General features: G+C 39.7%; 1 protein-coding gene across 1 annotated transcript in view; it reads right to left on the reverse strand.

Annotated features, from left to right (window-relative positions):
• Window positions 1-4,475: 4,475 nt before the first annotated feature.
• mms19 (MMS19 homolog, cytosolic iron-sulfur assembly component) overlaps window positions 4,476-19,148 on the reverse strand; it is a 41,144-nt gene continuing 26,471 nt past the window's right edge. The window contains exons 22-32 of the mRNA XM_057825603.1: window positions 13,630-13,735; window positions 13,428-13,505; window positions 13,230-13,356; window positions 13,057-13,163; window positions 12,609-12,665; window positions 12,177-12,363; window positions 9,654-9,736; window positions 9,416-9,580; window positions 7,092-7,151; window positions 5,336-5,436; window positions 4,476-5,163 (exon numbers count right to left, since the gene is read on the reverse strand). Coding sequence (XP_057681586.1) covers window positions 5,133-5,163; window positions 5,336-5,436; window positions 7,092-7,151; window positions 9,416-9,580; window positions 9,654-9,736; window positions 12,177-12,363; window positions 12,609-12,665; window positions 13,057-13,163; window positions 13,230-13,356; window positions 13,428-13,505; window positions 13,630-13,735 — 1,102 coding nt within the window. The 3' untranslated portion in view covers window positions 4,476-5,132. The remainder of the gene's footprint in view (window positions 5,164-5,335; window positions 5,437-7,091; window positions 7,152-9,415; window positions 9,581-9,653; window positions 9,737-12,176; window positions 12,364-12,608; window positions 12,666-13,056; window positions 13,164-13,229; window positions 13,357-13,427; window positions 13,506-13,629; window positions 13,736-19,148) is intronic.

The following is a 19,148-nucleotide window of genomic DNA, read 5'->3' on the forward strand; positions in this document are numbered from 1 at the left end:
CAAGCAATTATACTGTTAAAAACAAATTGAGTGTGAAATCACAAGGTATCGGAAACTGCGGCATTGTAAAATGTTATCAGTTAAGCAGGGGTGTCATACATGCGGCCCGCTAGGGGCTCCAATCCAGCCTACATGGTTGATGAATATTATAGAACTTTTATCAAAGTCAACTTACTGTTATTAACTTCCTTTGGTTTAAACAGTTTTAACTCACGTGGACACATTCAAACCATATAAAATTCAAACACTGGTGGTTGACTCAGTCGATGCTGCATGTTAAAGAAGGCGGGGCTAATAGGGATGCTGTGCTCTGATTTGTTGAGCATGTCAGCATTTACATATGAGAGCGCCATGCAGACTGTGCATGCGAAAATGATATCCACTCCGTGGCTTTACATTTATATACCGTCAATGGGCTCTATTGCCGGTTTCAATTGAATTACTGTACAGTGATCCCTCACCACTTCAAACTTCTCGCCCGCAGTCCATTGCAGATTTTTTTTTCAATTAAAAAATAAATGCAGCTGTCCTGATCCGATCACGTAGTCTCTCACTAGGCCTCCTCCTGCTTTTCTAGGTCAGGCAGTGCACTGGAGTTACTTGTTAAAGTTAATGATAATCGACAGGTGTTAAGGTTTGATCTTGCCAAAGAAGCTTGGAAGCAGAGACTTCAAGGCGCCGCATGTGTCAATCATCGATTAGCTTGTCATTTGCTGTGGCAACTCATTATGTGTGAGCAGCGAAAGCGGATTTGAGTGGACTCACTCAATGAAGCATTTAATAAAGACAAGCATTTTTCTACATTATTCCTGTATAAAAATAATTTGGTGGGACAAAATTATAATAATCATTACATTGGAACTGCTTAAAAAAACAATTATAAACTTTTTTTTTTTCTTTGGGGGGGGGGGATGCCATATGTATCCCTTTCCAATGCTAAATCAGATTATATTGAACACACAAAAAATTATATTTTTTTCAGGGGTCGATACTTACTGCGGGGGGTTCTCGTCCCCATTAACCGCAAAAAACGAGGGCTAACTGTTTGTTTGACTAAAGAGGCGGAGCTCACCTCAGGAGGTCTCCGGCACATTTTAACCCCTGTATTCGCCCCCTCCCAGTCATAATGGCGCCGTCAATGAGTTATAAAAACGTGAGAAGTGACCCCAAAGTTCCCCCAAACCAACAGGAAGTGACATGAAATCAACAGGAAGTAACGGTTAAATACCCTGAAATTAACAGGAAACCCTAAAATTGAAAGTGACGCAAAATTGCAACACATTACCTGCCACTGACAATTATAGATGTCCAATTCATTTAAACTGGGGAACTGCCTGTGAAGCTCATCTTTCAGTGCCAAAGATGGCGCTGGATATCCAATCAATTTTGACTGGGAGAGGCGAATGAACGAATGATAGCCAGTGAATTAACTTATTTGGCCAAAAATAAACTGGTCCTGCCCACATGAGATCTCAGGCTACGTTCAGACTGCAGGCATAGGCGGAGTTTGACTTTTGAGGCAGAGGGTGGCAAAACATGTTGATGACCCCGAAACGCGGTTTCAGCTATAAAATTACCTTACAAGAAACATGATCGGTTAGTAGCTTAGCCCTTGCACGTAAATACAGGCATTCCAGTTATATGTGTGAGCGCACGCATTTTTCTGTGTAGTAGATGCCGATTTTTGCGTTCCGCGGGGATAACCAATTTATTGCAAAGTATTTCCAGTCAATCACACCCTTGAATATGGTATTTCGGTTGTGGCTCTGTTGTACAATTAGTCTTTGGTAGACAAACTGAAACTCCGCTCGCCATTTTGGCGGTGCTCTCCGGCTTTTCATGGTCCACATCTTCAATCCTTGGTTCTCGCTCAGTAGTTGTTGTCGCGTTTGAAAGCTTAGGTTAGACAAAAAAACCTATATATATCCATCTTGTTTCTTCTGTCCTTATTTGGTTTTGGCTATGCAAAGAGAATGACCGTCTTTAAGGTGCTAATGACATGATCTGTTCGAAAATGAATTTTAACCCATTATAAATTTTTTTTTTTCATTCATTTTTGTTTAATTGCTTTACAACTTTTATAGCCAACATTTTACCGGCAAAGTCTTAATTTTAAATTCATGTATTGGAAAGTCAATTACATGCAATGACAATTTCGGCCACCAATCTCTGTATGACTGCAGGCATATCTGATTTAACTGTTCACACTATTTTTGCAAGGGTTCAAATCAGATCGAGGCCTGTTTGACTGGGCAACATTATTGACACACTTCAGTTTGCTGTGACAACAAAGGCATAATCCTAGATATCCCATAATCATAGATTGACGACACGCACAGTCAAATCCCATCTAAACTGTTCAGACTCCGTAGCATCTTGTCCATATCTGATATAAAACTACCTCCTGTGTGTGGTTTCAATCAGTCTCGCAAAAATCAGATTTCTGTGCTTTGTGACTGTTCAGACTAGACTGAACAAGGCCTAATTGCAATGCATGTGGCCTGCGAACCAAATTTGACACTCTAGATTTATGGGATTTTATGAGTATGGCGGGTAGGCATGTGCCGGTATAATATTCTGACGGTATTATAATCTTAAACCAAAATGTCACGGTATCACAGTATTGCAATTACAGCTCTAAAATGTGTTACTTTGAGATCCCCCCTGCCCCCATTCAATAGGATTTTTATTTTTCAAAACATATTCGCAAATTGGAACATAAGTATAATAACTTAAAATAAATACAGTGCTTTAGGTGAGCATAAACCCACAGCCACAGCTCAACATTACCATCACAATAAAAATATTTTCCATAAAAAGCACGTGTGTGTATGACTCGCATCATGTTTACATTATACACACACCCTTTCTCAACACAACGTTGCCAGAGCGAAAAAAAAAACACATTTGACCAACGCTAGACACACTAAACAAGCTGGAGTTAACTCTCATAGCTGGTGGGAAACGTTCATGACAGTGTATACTAACCTTTAATTTTGTGTAAATGCAAAATCATATTGGAGGTACCGCCTCCTCAGCAGCCACCCTCCGCAAACAATGTTTTAAATGCCGGTTGGCCCTTGTCCTCTAAGCCGCGGCCGTCTGTAACTTTTCTGTAGCCAAAGTATTCCCATACTAGCAATTTCGTTTTCTTCAATGGGGGGAAAAGTTCAGGAGTTTCACCTCCTCCAGCCATCATGTAGCACAGCTGACTCACTGACACTGAGCAACAACCGGTGGGGGAGGGTTGAGCTTTGCAGCTGCGAGGGAGTCCTCCATGCATTTTTGGTACATAAAAAATAGCTAATACCTTAGCGAAGGTATGACCGAAAATTTTGCGGTTTTGAAACCTTGACATTTTCATACTATGGTATACCTTGAAACTGGTAATCAGCACATGTCTAATGGCGAGTGTAATATGTTAAAAATGATCTCAGAATTAAGAGATTTTTTTTTTACCATAATACATTTCACAGGTGTCACAAACTAGTGAGTGTCCATCATATTTGTATTGCGACTTTCAACTGTGACTCGATTGCAAACATCTGCACTTCTGACACTTTATGGTGGAAATACAGGACTTTGATTTTTCCGAGTTATATCTTCTATTGATCATGTGGAATATGTGTTTTGTGCGAGTGATGCGATGCGTTTATCGACATAATTTGAAGAGAGCCGTTGCCAAATACATGTGAAGAGATACGCATTTCTAATTGGTTATTTAACCAATTATTTAAAATCTGAATTGAAACTGAACTAGATTCAGACTAAAGTACCGCATTGGCCCGAATATAAGACGGTGTTTTTTGCATTGAAATAAGACTGAAAAAGAGGGGGTCGTCTTATTTTCGCGGTCTAGACATTATACCCATTCACGACGCTAGATGGCGCCAGATATCATTGAAGCGATGTTCTGTCATGACAGATCTCAGCTCCTCTCCCCATTCAAGACGCTAGATGGCGCCAGATATCATTGAAGCGATGTTCTGTCATGACATCTCAGCTGCTAGCCAGTTTGCATTATTTTATTGCAATGTTTTTCCTTATTCAGATTTGTTTCAAGACTACAGTTAGTTAGACCTCACTTTGATGGTTAATGTAGTTATTGCAATTTTGTTGTTTTATCACAATAGACTGGTTTATTTACATTTCAAAAACCAGAAGCCATTCATTTACGAATGCGATTGCACTTTAGTTTACATATTTAAATGTTCAGATATTAAGATTTGAATGAGGCAAAATAACATGCTTTTTCTGTCAAATATATTGTTATAATCATTTGTTTCGAATGTACTGAAATTATTTTCTGTATAAAAATTTGGTGTTCAAAAACTTTTTTCAAACTTGAGTCTTGAAAAAGAGGGGTCGTCTTATAATCAGGGCCGTCTTATATTCGGGCCAATACAGTATTTTACAGTACAGTAATCGGTTGCCACGGAACCACAAGAAACTGATACACCCCCCCCCCCAAAAAAAAAGAGTTGTGCTCTGTTGAATTGCCGTCTTTTTAATAAAAACACTTCATACTACTGCACTGCATTTTGATGTTGTGATTCAAAACAAATTAAGTAACCATTATAAATTCAACGTATCCCTTGTAGACGTCCAATCTATTTAAAGATGGAAGGTCAGCAGCGAATCGTTCATTCGCTGCAAACCCTCCCATTTCAAGTGGACTAGAAGTCTATTGCTGTCAGTTGCAGCCAATGGTGTTCAAAGTCTGCCAACCTTTTAATGAATTATTGAGTGATCCAAACACAAATATTCATGTTTGACACAGTGATATTAAACTGTAAAAATACAGGTAAAAAAAAGTCACAAAAAATGAAAACTGTTACATGTGACTCTGTGGCTTATAATTTTGTGAAAAGATTAAATAATATTTTAAGGCCTTGCTCACTTGACACTTGACATTACATTCATCAGAGGACGCACATTCAACAACAAAACTGCTTGTTACATATATAAGTAAATGCTAACCTGTCTGTTTCAATTGCGCGTTATGAAGATATGAAATATTAGCATTAAGGATAAAAGATCTGCAGTAAAATGAGGAACTGCAGATCTTTGAGCAAGTTAATTTAGGACCTCAATATTTTTTATTCTTGTATATTTTCAACAAAAAATAAAAATCACCTTCCTCCAGGACTTCCTAAGAGGAACCTTGAGGGAAGAGGGAAAATAACTGTTACTGGGGCAGCTCCATAGACAACGGCAAAAAAAAGTGCTAGGGAATTTTACAAGTTGTAGTTCAATCTAGGAAACTTTTCATGGGAATCAATGATAATTTAAACAAACTGTAACAGTGTTTGGACAATATGGATTTGAATCTTACCACTCTCCTCGTGCCTGAACCGCCTCCTTTCTAACCAGCCTCTTTTTGTCATCCAGAGGTTTGGCCAAGGCTCGTAGCACTCGGGCCCGAAATGGCAACACCTACAAGTTGAAATTGACCGATAGACATTGTCAATATTTGAGATCAAAATTAACACTACAGTACTGATTTCAGACCATGGATAGGAAGTATAGTTTAAATACTACAGGCATGCAAACTTGCCACCTTTCGGCAAAATTTCGCCGTTTTGAAATCAAAATGGCTCATTCTTCTGTATCACGTAGATCCGAGAGTAAAAAATGGGGCGGGGGGTGTCTGCCAACGAGCGAGTGAAACCCTTAACTTAAAAACTGTAGTCCATGCTCAAAACTACACTCTAGTCCAGGGGTCTCCATCTGCCGGGTCGCAGACCGGTTCCGGTGCGCATTTGCTACCGAGCCGCACAGAAATAATAATTTAATAACGACCGCAGTCTGGCCGAATTAACCCTGTGCCCCTGCTTAACACACCAATATCCCTGTCTACTCTAGATATAATACTACGGGATAGATTAGAATGTCGTCATAGAAATCCATTGATTGGACTGCTAGCAGTACATCTTGTTAGTGTATATAATATATCTATGTGCGCTTGACCTCGATAATAACGGTTTACTAGGCCGCAGGCGCAGCACATTTGTTCCCGGAAATAATTAGTCCCCACACGAGCGAAGATGACTGGAAAACAGACGTCTTTGGAGATATTTTTACGGCAAAAAGGGCACCTGACAAGCCTACAACCTCGAAGACCCACGAACGGCGAAGGTGTGGATTCGTGACCCGTTTGTGAATAAACCGAGTGATTCGAGCATGTCTGTGCAACAGGAAGATCAACTTGTAGAGATCGCAAATGACGGCGACCTTATTAAACGTACATTTGAGACAACAACTCTACCGAGGTTCTGGATTAAAGTCATTCCGGAATATCCGGACATCGCTAAGAGAGCATTGAAAACCTTGCTGCAATTTCCAACATCGTATCTTTCTGAAGCGGGCTTCTTAATTAATGCGACTAAGCGAAGTCGTTAATGGTGAGAGCGGTGTGCAGTTTTTGTGTGCAGCTAACATGGCAGGATGCATCTGTGGAGAACTTTTCTACAAGTCCTTCCATGATCAAACGTAAGTTAATATTCCTTTCTTTCAAGGAAGTTTGTGTAGTGTTTATTTTGGAATCACTGCATTTGCGCATTTTGCGGCTATGTTTAACGTTACGTGCATGCGCAGAACCACATCGTTGCAATTTTTGATGGGTTGCAAAATTTGTCAGAACACCGGTCCGTGAAAAAAAGACCCAAATAACACCGGTCTGTGGTGCAAAAAAGGTTGGGGACCCCTGTTCTAGTCAGATGACCTAGACCTATCACCGCCACTCTCTTCTCGTGACAACAAATGAGTGACAATAGTGAGAGACGGGAGTACAGCTGTTCTCTGCTTAATGCAAATGGGACATACTGTATATTTTATAATTTAGATTTTGTATAATTTGCTACTTAATGCGTCTTATATGTTCTGATTTCAGGATGAGAGATTTAGACTTGTAGACTTGTTAAATTATTATGTACTGTGTTTAATTCGAGATGTCTCTGGTTGCACTATGAAATGCACTTTTCCGCGCATGCCGTGTGTCCACGTTACTTTGTCACCTTTTTCACCCCTAACCAGTTTACATGCCTGTACTAATTAAACTTTGGCATAAATTTAGACTTTTGTTGTCTTACCTCATGTTCAGGGAATCGGGAAAGGGCATGGATACAACGCAGGGTTGCGATCTTCACGTTCTGAAAGACAGCACATCTTAACCTTTTCATGCACGAATTATGATTTTTGTATTTATTTTTCCAACCCATACATGGCACTCATTTGAATCATTGGCTGCTATTGACAGTACTAGACGTCCAATCCATTTTGACTGGGAGGGGCGAATGAATGATCAGTCATATAGCCCCCCCCCCCGCCCCGAATAGCACTGAAAATTGAGCAGAACTGTAAAAATCTCCAAATCTCCTTCTGGTGTGATGATTTTGGATGGATTTGTGTCTAAAATATTGTCTGCTGTCATTTTAGTCACTTTGATAGCACCTTTAAAAGTCAGAAGTGCCAGCTTTTGAATAGCTACCGGCTTCAAGGTTTACCGTAGTACAGAAACGTCACACTTTCAAAACCACTAAAATTTTCCATCATACTGTAAGCACAGTATTAGCTAGAGGTGGGAATCTTTGGGCACCAAACGATTCGATTACGATTCAGAGGCTCCAATACGATTATAAATCGATTATTGATTTTACTCCCCGACCTCCCGTGCCTTTAATGTGTTGTACATTAGTTCCAAAATTGTTCAAAAATCCTCTCAGGCTAAATCAAACTAATATTTCATTATCAAGTTAACAGAAACCGTAAGTAGAATACTCAAGTCCCCATTCTGTATCAGCAGCTTTAAACTACATTCAATTACTTTAATGATGTGAATCAACCGTTAAAGTTGTTAAAATTGCTTTCGTTATTCCATAATTTGCCTTCTGTCTACTTTCGACATGTCCCTGTTTTAAAACTGTTTCTTCATTTAAAGATAGATTCAAGTCAATATTTTGTCGATTTAGGATTATTTTAGATAAAACGTTATTTAGGTTTGCTGCAACAGAGCCTTTTAGAGAAGTCTACTGCTTTAAGATGGCGGCTGTTTACAACTCGGCAACTACTAAACGGCAAGTCTGTCATTTTGCATCTAGTTCTACATATATGTGATATCTATTATAGCCGTATGTGTCTGCATGTTTTTAGCAACTAGCAACTGGGCGTTGTCTGAAGCAGCTGTCGGCCGCAGTCAGGTATTATTGTTTTTTTTATCTAGCGGCATGAGTTGTACATGATATTTAGTCTCGGTCCGTTCCTCATTGCGTCCCGAAGACCACGCTGTCTGTGTTTTAGTTCTGCTTTACCTGGTATAATTCAATAATGGGAATTTGGATGCTTGTGAATCGTTCTCGAATCTTTCACGGCCGAATCGCGAATATTCTAACAATCGGAAATTTCACACGCCTCTAGTATTAGCTATTTTTAATTTCCCTAAAATGCAGCGAGAAATCAGGGGCTTGGAGCGACAGCGGTCACCCCTCGCCTCCAGTTGTTGCTCTGTCCTGTTATACTACTCTATTACTGTGTTGTAAAGTATACACAATGGTTGAAGGCGGTGACACCTGAGCTTTTTCCCCCCTCAAAAAACGACAAAGTCGCTAGCATGGGAGTACTTCAGCTACCAAAAAGAAACAGACGGCTCCGGCTTAGAGGAGGGCCGACGTGCAAGACTTGTGTGCGGAGGGTGGTTGCCAGGGGAGGCAACACATCCAAAATGATTTCAGAATTACGTGACCATCATCTGTCACTTTACACAAAATTTAAGTTAACTAAACGCTTTCATGAACCTTTCAAACCAGCTACGAGAGTTCACTCCAGCTTGTTAACGAGGCAGATAACGTGGCTAGCTACTTTCCTCTCCACCATTAGCCTGCTTTGTAAAGTCTTCCACCATTGTAAACATCTGTTCAAAATAACATTTTCATAATACAGCTTGCGTTTTTTTGTTCCCTCTGGCGACTTTTTTTTTTTTTTTTTTTAACCTGTCCTGTTCAGCGGCTTGACACATAGAATGGAAATCTGAGTGTTGGTGATTGGTCTGAACAGTTTTAATGTATGACATGGGAGTGTGACATACTTCTTCTATGCTGAGAGTGTTTGCGTGTGTGTGTATAATGTGTAAATAATGATATGACTCATACACACGCGCTCTATCTCTGGAATCAATGGATTTTTTTTTTTTAACCCATACATCTCAAAATAACATTTTAGACCTAAAATTGCAATGCCGTGAAACCGCGGTATTCTTGCTTAAGGTTATAAAACTGTAAAAATCTCATACCGGCACATGACGAGTACGGCCCATTGTCCCTGAAAGAGTTAACGCAAATCTTGTTCATGTGTATGTCTATGCTATGTTTGTGAGATTTGCTTGATGCGTACACACTCGCAGGTAAACGGTTTGACTAACCATGGTGGGACTAGATATGAGGAGCAGCAGCCTGCTGACCAAAGCCTCCAGCTGTTGGATGAGTGCCGGTGGCGGGTCAGCGATGACGGGCTCCAGACAAGACAGAGTGGACAGCTGGACGCCTTGGTCGGGATACGTCAAGGCCTCGAGCAGGAGTGACAGCAGCTGGATATACACAGAAAAACAGATTTGAATCACTAATACAAGTACATAGAATGTAGCTTTTGTGTTGACTCACCGCTGGTAGTTCAGTAACTTGAACCTGTTTTGGTAGTTTGTTGACTATGTTGGACAGAGCCTTCAAGTAGTTCGGTTTCTTCTCTAGATATGACAAAAAAACATTCCACAGTCACTCCCAGCTAATGCAACTGAGTATAACTGGAAAAAAAACCCCCAAAAACACTACATTAACCCTTTACACGCTCTGCTATACAATTGGGGACGGCGCCGTCCCCTTGATTTCTGTGGGCCATAACGTCTGTTGTACTTTGTTATACAGACGTAATTTTTGGCCAGTATACAGAGGAATAGTAGTTCTTTCATTTAACACCAGATGGGAGCATTGTCGCATGGTAACAAAATGAGTTTTCCTGAGCTGACTTGAGGTTAGTGAGTTGAAGTTCATGTCAGATGCCGCCATCTTGCATCCGCGATGTTTCATATCATGTCTGTGCTGGAATAATTAATTTTTCTCAAAATTACATCGACAAAATGGTATCACAACAAAAGGCAGGGGTAGAAGAGGTATAGAACACCAGTAGAAGAACATCCGGTCCTTAGCAGGCGAGTAAAAGCAATGAATTATGCCAAGTATGAAAATGAGTCACCAGAAAACGGGGACAGGAATTTTGGAGGAAGAGGATTTGATCAAAGATGGCATTAATCCTCTCCAAGTAGGTACTAACATGAAAAAATATAGTCATTTATCATGACCCATAGACTTCATAATTGTATTGACGGGTCACATCCGTCAGCCACTGTGCAACACCTTCAAGTACGGGGCTGTCCTACAGTCGGCTTCAGTTATTCGCAGTCGGTTGCAGTTAGTCAACACATGCAGGGATCCAACGCCGGATTTAGGATGAAAAAGTACTAAAGCTGTACTGCATACAAACAGAAAAGATTGTCTCAGGAGTCATTTGTTCAAGGATTCAAGGTAATTATTATATTTTTCATACCATGATTGAATTTTGAAACGTGAAAAAACTAATAGGAGAAATTAGCCGCTACAGCATTGGCATTATACTTCGCCATATTTACGTAAAATAACTGCTAACTGCACATTTTTTTTCTTTTAACCAAGAATTGAGACTGTTTTACGTCCATACCTCTGAAGAATTCAGGGATTTAAGCATTTATTCACAATAATTTTCCACGGAAAAAGCTCTTTGTTTACATATGGCGGCCTCACTCACTAGCCTCATAGTTTGCAATATTTACATAAAATATATGCTACCTGCACGTTTGTTTTTTTTCTTTCTTTTAACCAAGATTCGAGACTTTTTTACGTCCATATCTATAACGAATTCAGGGATTTAAGCATTATTCACAAGAATTTTCCACAGAAAAAGCTTTGTTTATCTATGGCGGCCGCTAACTACCTTACTCACTAGCCTCATAGTTCGCAATATTTACATAAAATAAATGCTACCTGCATGTTTTTTTTGCTTTTAACCAAGATTCGAGACTGTTTTACATCCATATCTCTAAAGAATTCAGGGATTTAAGCATTTATTCACAATAATTTTCCACGGAAAAAGCTCTTTGTTTACATATGGCGGCCTCACTCACTAGCCTCATAGTTTGCAATATTTACATAAAATATATGCTACCTGCACGTTTGTTTTTTTTCTTTCTTTTAACCAAGATTCGAGACTTTTTTACGTCCATATCTATAACGAATTCAGGGATTTAAGCATTATTCACAAGAATTTTCCACGGAAAAAGCTCTTTGTTTACATATGGCGGCCGCTAACTACCTTACTCACTAGCCTCATAGTTCGCAATATTTACATAAAATAAATGCTACCTGCATGTTTTTTTTTTGCTTTTAACCAAGATTCGAGACTGTTTTACATCCATATCTCTAAAGAATTCAGGGATTTAAGCATTACTCACAAGAATTTTCAACGGAAAAAGCTCGACTGTGTTTCCACTCGGTCAGCTTTGATTGATGGAGATAGGCCCATTATAAATCGGCCCCGTGTCCCGTCAATACATTATGAAGTCTATGCAGGAACAGACCTCTCCCAGATGTCAAAGATGAAGTTTAATTTCATTTCATCGACATTAATACAAAATGTTATCTTGCACATTACATGACAATAATGTCTATTGTTTACAAAATACTGTGGAAAAAGTGCAATTTTTGGAATGTAAATTACTCCGTGCTAATTTGCTCAACCTCGATATGCAATCTGTCAAATTAAAGCTAAAATGTTAAATTTTTATGATCAGTTGTCAAAACCTTACTGAGGTTTATAGTTTATAAGTAATTAAGCAATGTGTGTGATTTTCCATACTTGGCATTTGAAATTCTTCAACTTTAGCTGGTTATGACACTTTCAAAAATGTAAAAAAAAAAATTGGAAAAATGTTCATGACATAATCCTTCGATTACTTAGGTTAGGAATAAAAATATCTGAAACAAGGCATGTTTGAACTGTTTTTTGTTTACAAATACAAAAAAAATCACAAAAATGCTTGGAGTATAAAGGGTTTATTACAAATAGAGGCATGTGAATAAGTGTATTAAGTTCACCTTGAGGAGCTGCGTTGAAACCTTGCACCAACTTGGCCGAATTCTCGCTAAAGAAGCGTTGGCGGTACATGATGCGCACGTCTGCGTGGCAACTGCGGTTTAGGACGTCAGCAGAGTCGCACATGAGCAGTGAGAAGCCTTCAGCCACCACAGGACCAAGTTGGGCATCGTCGAGGAGTGAGAATAGCTTTAAAAAAAAATGATGGGGAAAAAAAATAAAAATACATAGAGTTCAAATGGCTCCAATAGATCCAATGATAGAAATATTATTCATTCAAAAGGGAAAGTGATACAAATCCAATGTGTTTGCACATGACATATATGACAAAGACACAAACAAGCAGTGTCAATGCAGCCATATAGATGTAGAATTTTGTATGGTACGAGTTTTACTATACAAGTAAGTGTTTATGCTACTAAAATAGTTTGTACCTTGTCAGTCAGTGTTGTGAATGCCGGGTGGTAACGCAGAAGCAAAGCCTTGGTAACCTGGAGACACGAGCACTTTTAGTAATATCTTCAGCTATCAATTGAAACATTTAGGGAACTATTATATAGGGAAGAATGGGGCTGGTTCTCACCATTTTACACTTTCATGTGTATCTTTAAAAGTATGATAGCATTGTTACTGAAATGTTGTTTCGGGATTGTATTGGGATAACAATCTTCATTCTCAATGATGTTTTTTCAACAAATAATCTTCATATATAAGGGACATTAACAAGAAAACATTTTAAGGTTAGCATGAAATTAGAAGAGCGACACTGTACAATGCAGTTGCAACAGAGCAAAACATTCATTTGTCAAGTTATTGTGAAAAAAGAACTCATTGCAGTCAAAAACACATTAGCATAACTAGCATAAATGTCGAGTGACTTACCCATATCATGAGGGTGTACGCCTGAGTTAGAACTTTTGAAGCTTCAGAGTTCAACTCGTTCAAGATTCTGCTCATTGTCTTTTGAAGTAGACCATCTAGAGTGTCACCTAAATAGAAAATTGTGGGTTCATTGACAAAAAGTTACCAAACAAGTAACAAAGCAAGTTACCAACCATGAGGCATCTTGTTGACCAAGCCAGCAAAGCATTTGGCAGCGGAAGTATATGAAATCGGGTGGCTGGAGGTGCAACTCATCTCTTCCAGCCCTGACAGCAGACGCTCAATTTGGGGCACCTCAACCTAAAAACAGTGAAAATTCTTTGAATTGAACATACAAACTATTCATGACATTTTGTGTCTGTGAGACTCACAGTGCGAGGTAATGAACACACACATCCCATCAGCAAACAAACCATCTGAGACTGCCTCCATGAGTCTCCCTGCTGCTTCTAGGAAGAAAAAATGACAACAACTTGGTGTTACCAAGCCAAACAATGACTGAGTAGAAGCGTTTCTACAATACACAATTGGAAACTTCCCACTATTACAATACAAACAAAGTCTTGAGCATACATTTGCAAGCAGGTTGATATGAGAAGGGAGGGAGTTTCCGGGCAAAAAGGAGACGTCTCCATCCAGGAAGAGCGACACTAATCTCACAGCTGTCTGGGCCGCCAGTCTAATAATAACAAGAGAAGACAAGACACCACAACAGGAAACCCAAAACTTGTGAGCAACCCACTGACAGGAAATAAATATTTACAGTAAACCTGAAAGCCTGAATGTTAAAAGCAGATGCTGAAAACAAGCAATTTCCCTTTTAAATCTAATGGATACATTCAAAACTTGACCAGATGAGTCACTTCAACATACAGTTGACACTCATGATACAAACACAATCAGTTCTACGACCAAGCTCGTAACGTGTATCTGCCCTTATCATGAATTGATTTTCCCCATAAGAAATGACTCTATTCCATTTAAAGAGAATTATAATACTAAGGGGCTGTGAGATATCAATAGAACCGTTATGTGGCAAGATAACAAATATTAAAGCTGTAGTGTGAACTAATTTCTTCACATGCCAAATAGGGTCACAAGTAAAGTAATTAAACATTGTCCACCAAATAAAGCATGAAAAAATAATTTATATGTTGTATATTTGACAAAATAATCGCGTTTCCGAAGTTCGAGCCTGAAAGGGGACGAACCCGGAAGTGATACGTCACACCGGGAACAGCGTTGGCAGCTCCATACATACGGCCGCCAAACAAAGCCCTTCAAACAATGATTCAAACAGCGATATAAGCGATAGACCGAGTGCAAGGGAGGAGATCCAAGTTTTTGAAGAGTTGGAGGAAGTAGAGGAGCTTGGAATTTTATGTTGGATCTAACATGTATTAGCCAGACGCTAATCAGAATGCAAACAATGTACCTAGACTACCTGACATGGAATGGATACATGACCCATCGAGATTACAACATTGGTAAGATATAGGCTGTTATTATTTTTATGATTTGAAGATGCAGGCATTTGCACATAATGTTATGTTTTTGTCTATCTGATGACATTGTTAAAAAAAATAATAATCAGACTTCAAGTTCATTTTGGCAGATCCGGCAGCTCTCGTGCATATAAAATAATAATATAAAAACGTTGGGGGGAAAGAAGGAGATGAGTCTTCGATGGCTTTCTCCACTTTATTGTGGCAACAATAAGAAAACAAAATAATAGCGGACTGCCGCCACATTCGACCGCAAAGTTTTGCTTCTCGCCGATCTCCTCCTCGCCTCCCACTCCAGCGTCTCTTAAACGGATTGTGCATAGTGTCTTGTTATGAGCTTTTTGTTTACAAATGTATCGAACACACGATGCGCTGACAACCTTGTCTCTTTATTAACACATGGAGCAGTTCTTATGGAAAAGTTAGAACACAGCTCGGCACAGCTCTCGGCAGGAATTGGCGTCTAATGGCGTGAGGAAATGTAGTTTTTTCACACAAGCGAACAGATTACAAAGCACCACTTCAGTGTTGTCCCGAGACTACATTTCCCATGATTCACTGCGTGACCTGCGCGCTCGCTGATTCGCTGCGAGATTGACTCAATGGCTACGCTAAACCAACACGCTATTTTTCAGCTGTCACCTGTCAGCGGCTCTCATAGCTTATACTGTTCAATTCCACAACAGTAGGCAGCTATGCTTTGACAAAGTCATCAGTCATCTATCCAAAAATCACACTTACGTTTTTGGCAAATCCTTGATCATAAGCAGACCGGTTAAGGAAGCAGGCATCTTCGAAGTGTTTGCAGCAGAGAACACTACTCGATGATGGGGTGAAATTCATTCGCTTCGTGCGAACGAAAGATGTCCATTTACGTGCCCTGCTATCCTTTGGCCACTCATACAACTTTTCGTTTGAGCGAGAACAAAACATCGGCACACACCGCTGTGGCATCTTACCGAGAAGCAATGCAACAAACAATACTGTTCTATGGTGGACTTCCCTCGCACGTCTAGGTGTGACGTAATTTCCGAAGATTGCTGAAGAAAAGCATTTTCGTTGTCAAGGGCGTTGCTATGGGTTAAACAAAGAATCTGGAAGGGTTGCGTTAAAAAAATAATGAAAATATGCTTATAATTGTTTAGCCATTGATATTATTCAAAAACATGGTTGGCCAACCTTACTTCAAAGTTCCCCTTTAATACAGTTAACAAAAAAATACATCACAATCATGAGCAATTATCGAAAATAGATAGAAAATTACGAACATTTCTGAATGTAGCCCGGAAACAGCCGAATGGGGCTGTGACGTCACAGCCAGGAAACAAAAGGTCGAGGCAGGTGCCATCATTGTTTATCGACGAGAGAGATGCGTTCGCGTTTTCTCAAAAAAACGCTAAAATGGTTCAAACATGTCATGATATGTGGTGTACAAATAGCCATTTGGGCAATGCAGTACCCATGAGTTCACGAACGCGAGAAAAAGAGCTGGACTACGCAGACAATGAGTAAAGTTTGTCCGTGCGAAGACGGCTAATTTTGCAGACCCAGCCTCCGGCCAGCCTCCAGCACAGTTTTGTGTGGTGCGTATTTTACACCTGAAAGCTATTCGAACTATGGACAAATGAAATCAGGTTTTGCTAAGAAATTGCTGCTGGAAGCAGATGCGGTACCCACCATACACGCGCAGCCACCTAAATGTCCCAAGATATCAAGAAAGAGGACGATGACTGGCACTGATGAGACCACCCCAGGCAAAGCAAAGGATGGGAGCAGCCAAGCTCGAAATGGCCAGTGTGAGTACTCTTTTATAATAAAAAACATATCATGCATTGGATATAGGACTGGACACATGTATAAATTATCACTCGTAAAATATATACAAAAAATCCTTTAAAGAGCATACGACACCAGAAAAAAAGTCTTAAATGGCATTATTATGTGAATTAGAATCATATTTTGAGACGATTCGACTATATACAACAATTTGGCAAAGCGCAGATGACGAGAAATTAGTCTTTTAATTTGCCGGTTAGCCACGCCTACAATTATAGGGCTTTAGCATCCCCAACAGGTGGATGACGTCAGCGGTAGACTAGGCTCATCGGTTTTACTATTCAGCCCATTGAGGGGGAATTGTTCAGAACGAGGAAAACGAGACGAAGAGAGCTGCAAAATGTCATTGTTTCAGTCTCTCTACTCCCAATATTTTTACAGGATATTCTTTTTATCCAAGTATTTTCCCCAATAGCTATATAAATGGCTTGAGAAGGACCAGTCAGCCCGTCGAGGGGGAACTATTCACAATGAGGAAAACGCGACGAAAAGAGCGGCAAAATGTCATTGTTTCTGTCTCTTTACTTCAATATTTTTACAGGATATTCTTTTTACCCAAGTACTTTCCCCAATTGCTAAATAAATGGCATGGTCATGACAAATAACTTGTGCTAAATGGAATATAAAATAATAAAAATCCATTTATTCAAGACGACATGGCAAAATTACTCCATAATGGTCAAAACAGTCGACTTTACCTTTACTGTCACACCTGCCGAACGATATTTTATGACACCTAAATCGGACATATGTCATTTCCCTTCCCCGGCTTCGGAGAATGTAAACAGACCAGAAGGAGTGACAGCTAGCCGACATACTAACCCGAACCGAGGGATGTTTCAAAGTCTTCGAAGTGGAAAATCATACATAACTAGCCTGGATTATTTGACATGACGACCCGGTTGTCGAGTTTCTTTGCGGATCGGCAAACCGCCCGGCGGAGAGCAATTTACAGTTCGTTCCCTGGAGGAGGGTGGCTGGAATTGTTGTGTAGCTAACGTGCTAAAAGCTAACTGCTAATGAGCGTGAGGATAGCTTTTTACATGCCTATCAATGATCAAACGTAAGTAGTCCTTTATTTAAAGGAATTTTATAGTGTTTACTTTGTAATCACTGTATTTGTATTTGACATAATACAAAACAAGATGTTTACTCACTTCCTTGTAAGTCCAATGGTCCCACAGTAAATATCCACGGTGAATGGGAACCTTTTGAAACTCCAAAAAGGCGCATACGCCTCTCCCGCATACAGAATGATTTTTCTGCAGCCGTTTGGCTGGCGTGATGCAAAAAATAAAAGTATTAATCCGCAAAATCAGCTGAATCCTTCGTCCTCATACACAACAGTACACTGTAGCGTGAAGAGGACGTCTTCTACCGTACACGTCACAGCGCCCTCCTCCTCAATGCGAGACTGAAGCCGGAAGTCACTCATTTTCCTGGCGCGGGATTCAAAAAACTAAATAAATATAGCGATCGCTTCCACACACATCCAAGCGGTCCATATCATTCAGGAGCATAAAATACCGCGTGTATTATGAAATAAACATGCTTTTTCGTGTCACAAGCACTTTAATCCCATTCATATTTGTGTCTGTTGGCAGAGCGAAAACCTATGATAGCACAATAAATGATAATTATTCTATATATTACTTTATTTTGTGGTCACGGTGTATCAGCTTCACAAAAAGAAATGCAAAACAAACCATTCGGTGTGTCCCACACGATCTGTCGCCGGTGTTTCATCAGTGTGATTACTCCCCTCAATGATCGTTTCATTAGGCTGCATTGGCTTTCGTTTGGGCTCAAATTGATAACCCAAAACACCAAAGAAAGGTTCATAACTCTCCTCATCACTATTAGAAGAACGTTCATTACGTCGGATTCGTCGCTGCAACTAGAAACAAAATTGTCCGCCATCATCGCCGCCATTCAGTACTTTGTCAGGACACAAGCACTGAGCTGGGTGTTTCCTAGTTGTGACGTCACGCACACAATAGGCTAGTTTCGGGGGTCTCGGGCGCCAGTCATTTTAGCTTGACAATCGATCCAAATTTCTATCATTTTCTTGGTGTTGCGATGTGTGTAATTACACGAAGTGGCATGATATGAATACAAAAGGCATGCGTTTATGGATAAATGATGGAATATTAGCATTTCCCCCGGTGTTGTCATACTCTTTAATGCGTGCAAGACTTCACATGAGCCCCCATGTTAACCCACAATAATAATCCAAGGCATCATTTTTAAAGCTAAATAATCTAAAAAAAATAAATTTGTGTTTTAAAAGTAAAGGAGGAGAGAGAACAGGCAGCCATACATACACAGTAACATGAAAGGAAACAATAATGTAGCATGAACAAAACAAGTGTAAGATGTGTACGTAAACTTGGGAACATGGTTAATATTCACTTGTAAGCACAAATGATTTAGATGAACTTCAACTCAAAATTCTATCACCACAAGACAAGGATGAGCGGCAGGTGGGTGGGCATCATAGAAACTAGACCAAAATGTTTTACTAGAATAGTGCCTATGTTACTAACTTATTGGCTGCCATGGACGGCGCTAGACGTCCAATTTAGACTGAGAGTGGGGAAAAGAACATTTGTTCAGGTACAAAAAATCAGAAAAGGGAATTGGATTAAAAAAAAAAAAATACACGGCGATAATGAATGTAGTAATATGGTTTTCAAAATAAAACTTTAGTGTGATGCTTTGGCTACAGGTAAGCTTTTGTATTTCTTTATC

Source organism: Corythoichthys intestinalis, chromosome 21 (assembly GCF_030265065.1).
Source record: "Corythoichthys intestinalis isolate RoL2023-P3 chromosome 21, ASM3026506v1, whole genome shotgun sequence".
Lineage (NCBI taxonomy): Eukaryota > Metazoa > Chordata > Actinopteri > Syngnathiformes > Syngnathidae > Corythoichthys > Corythoichthys intestinalis.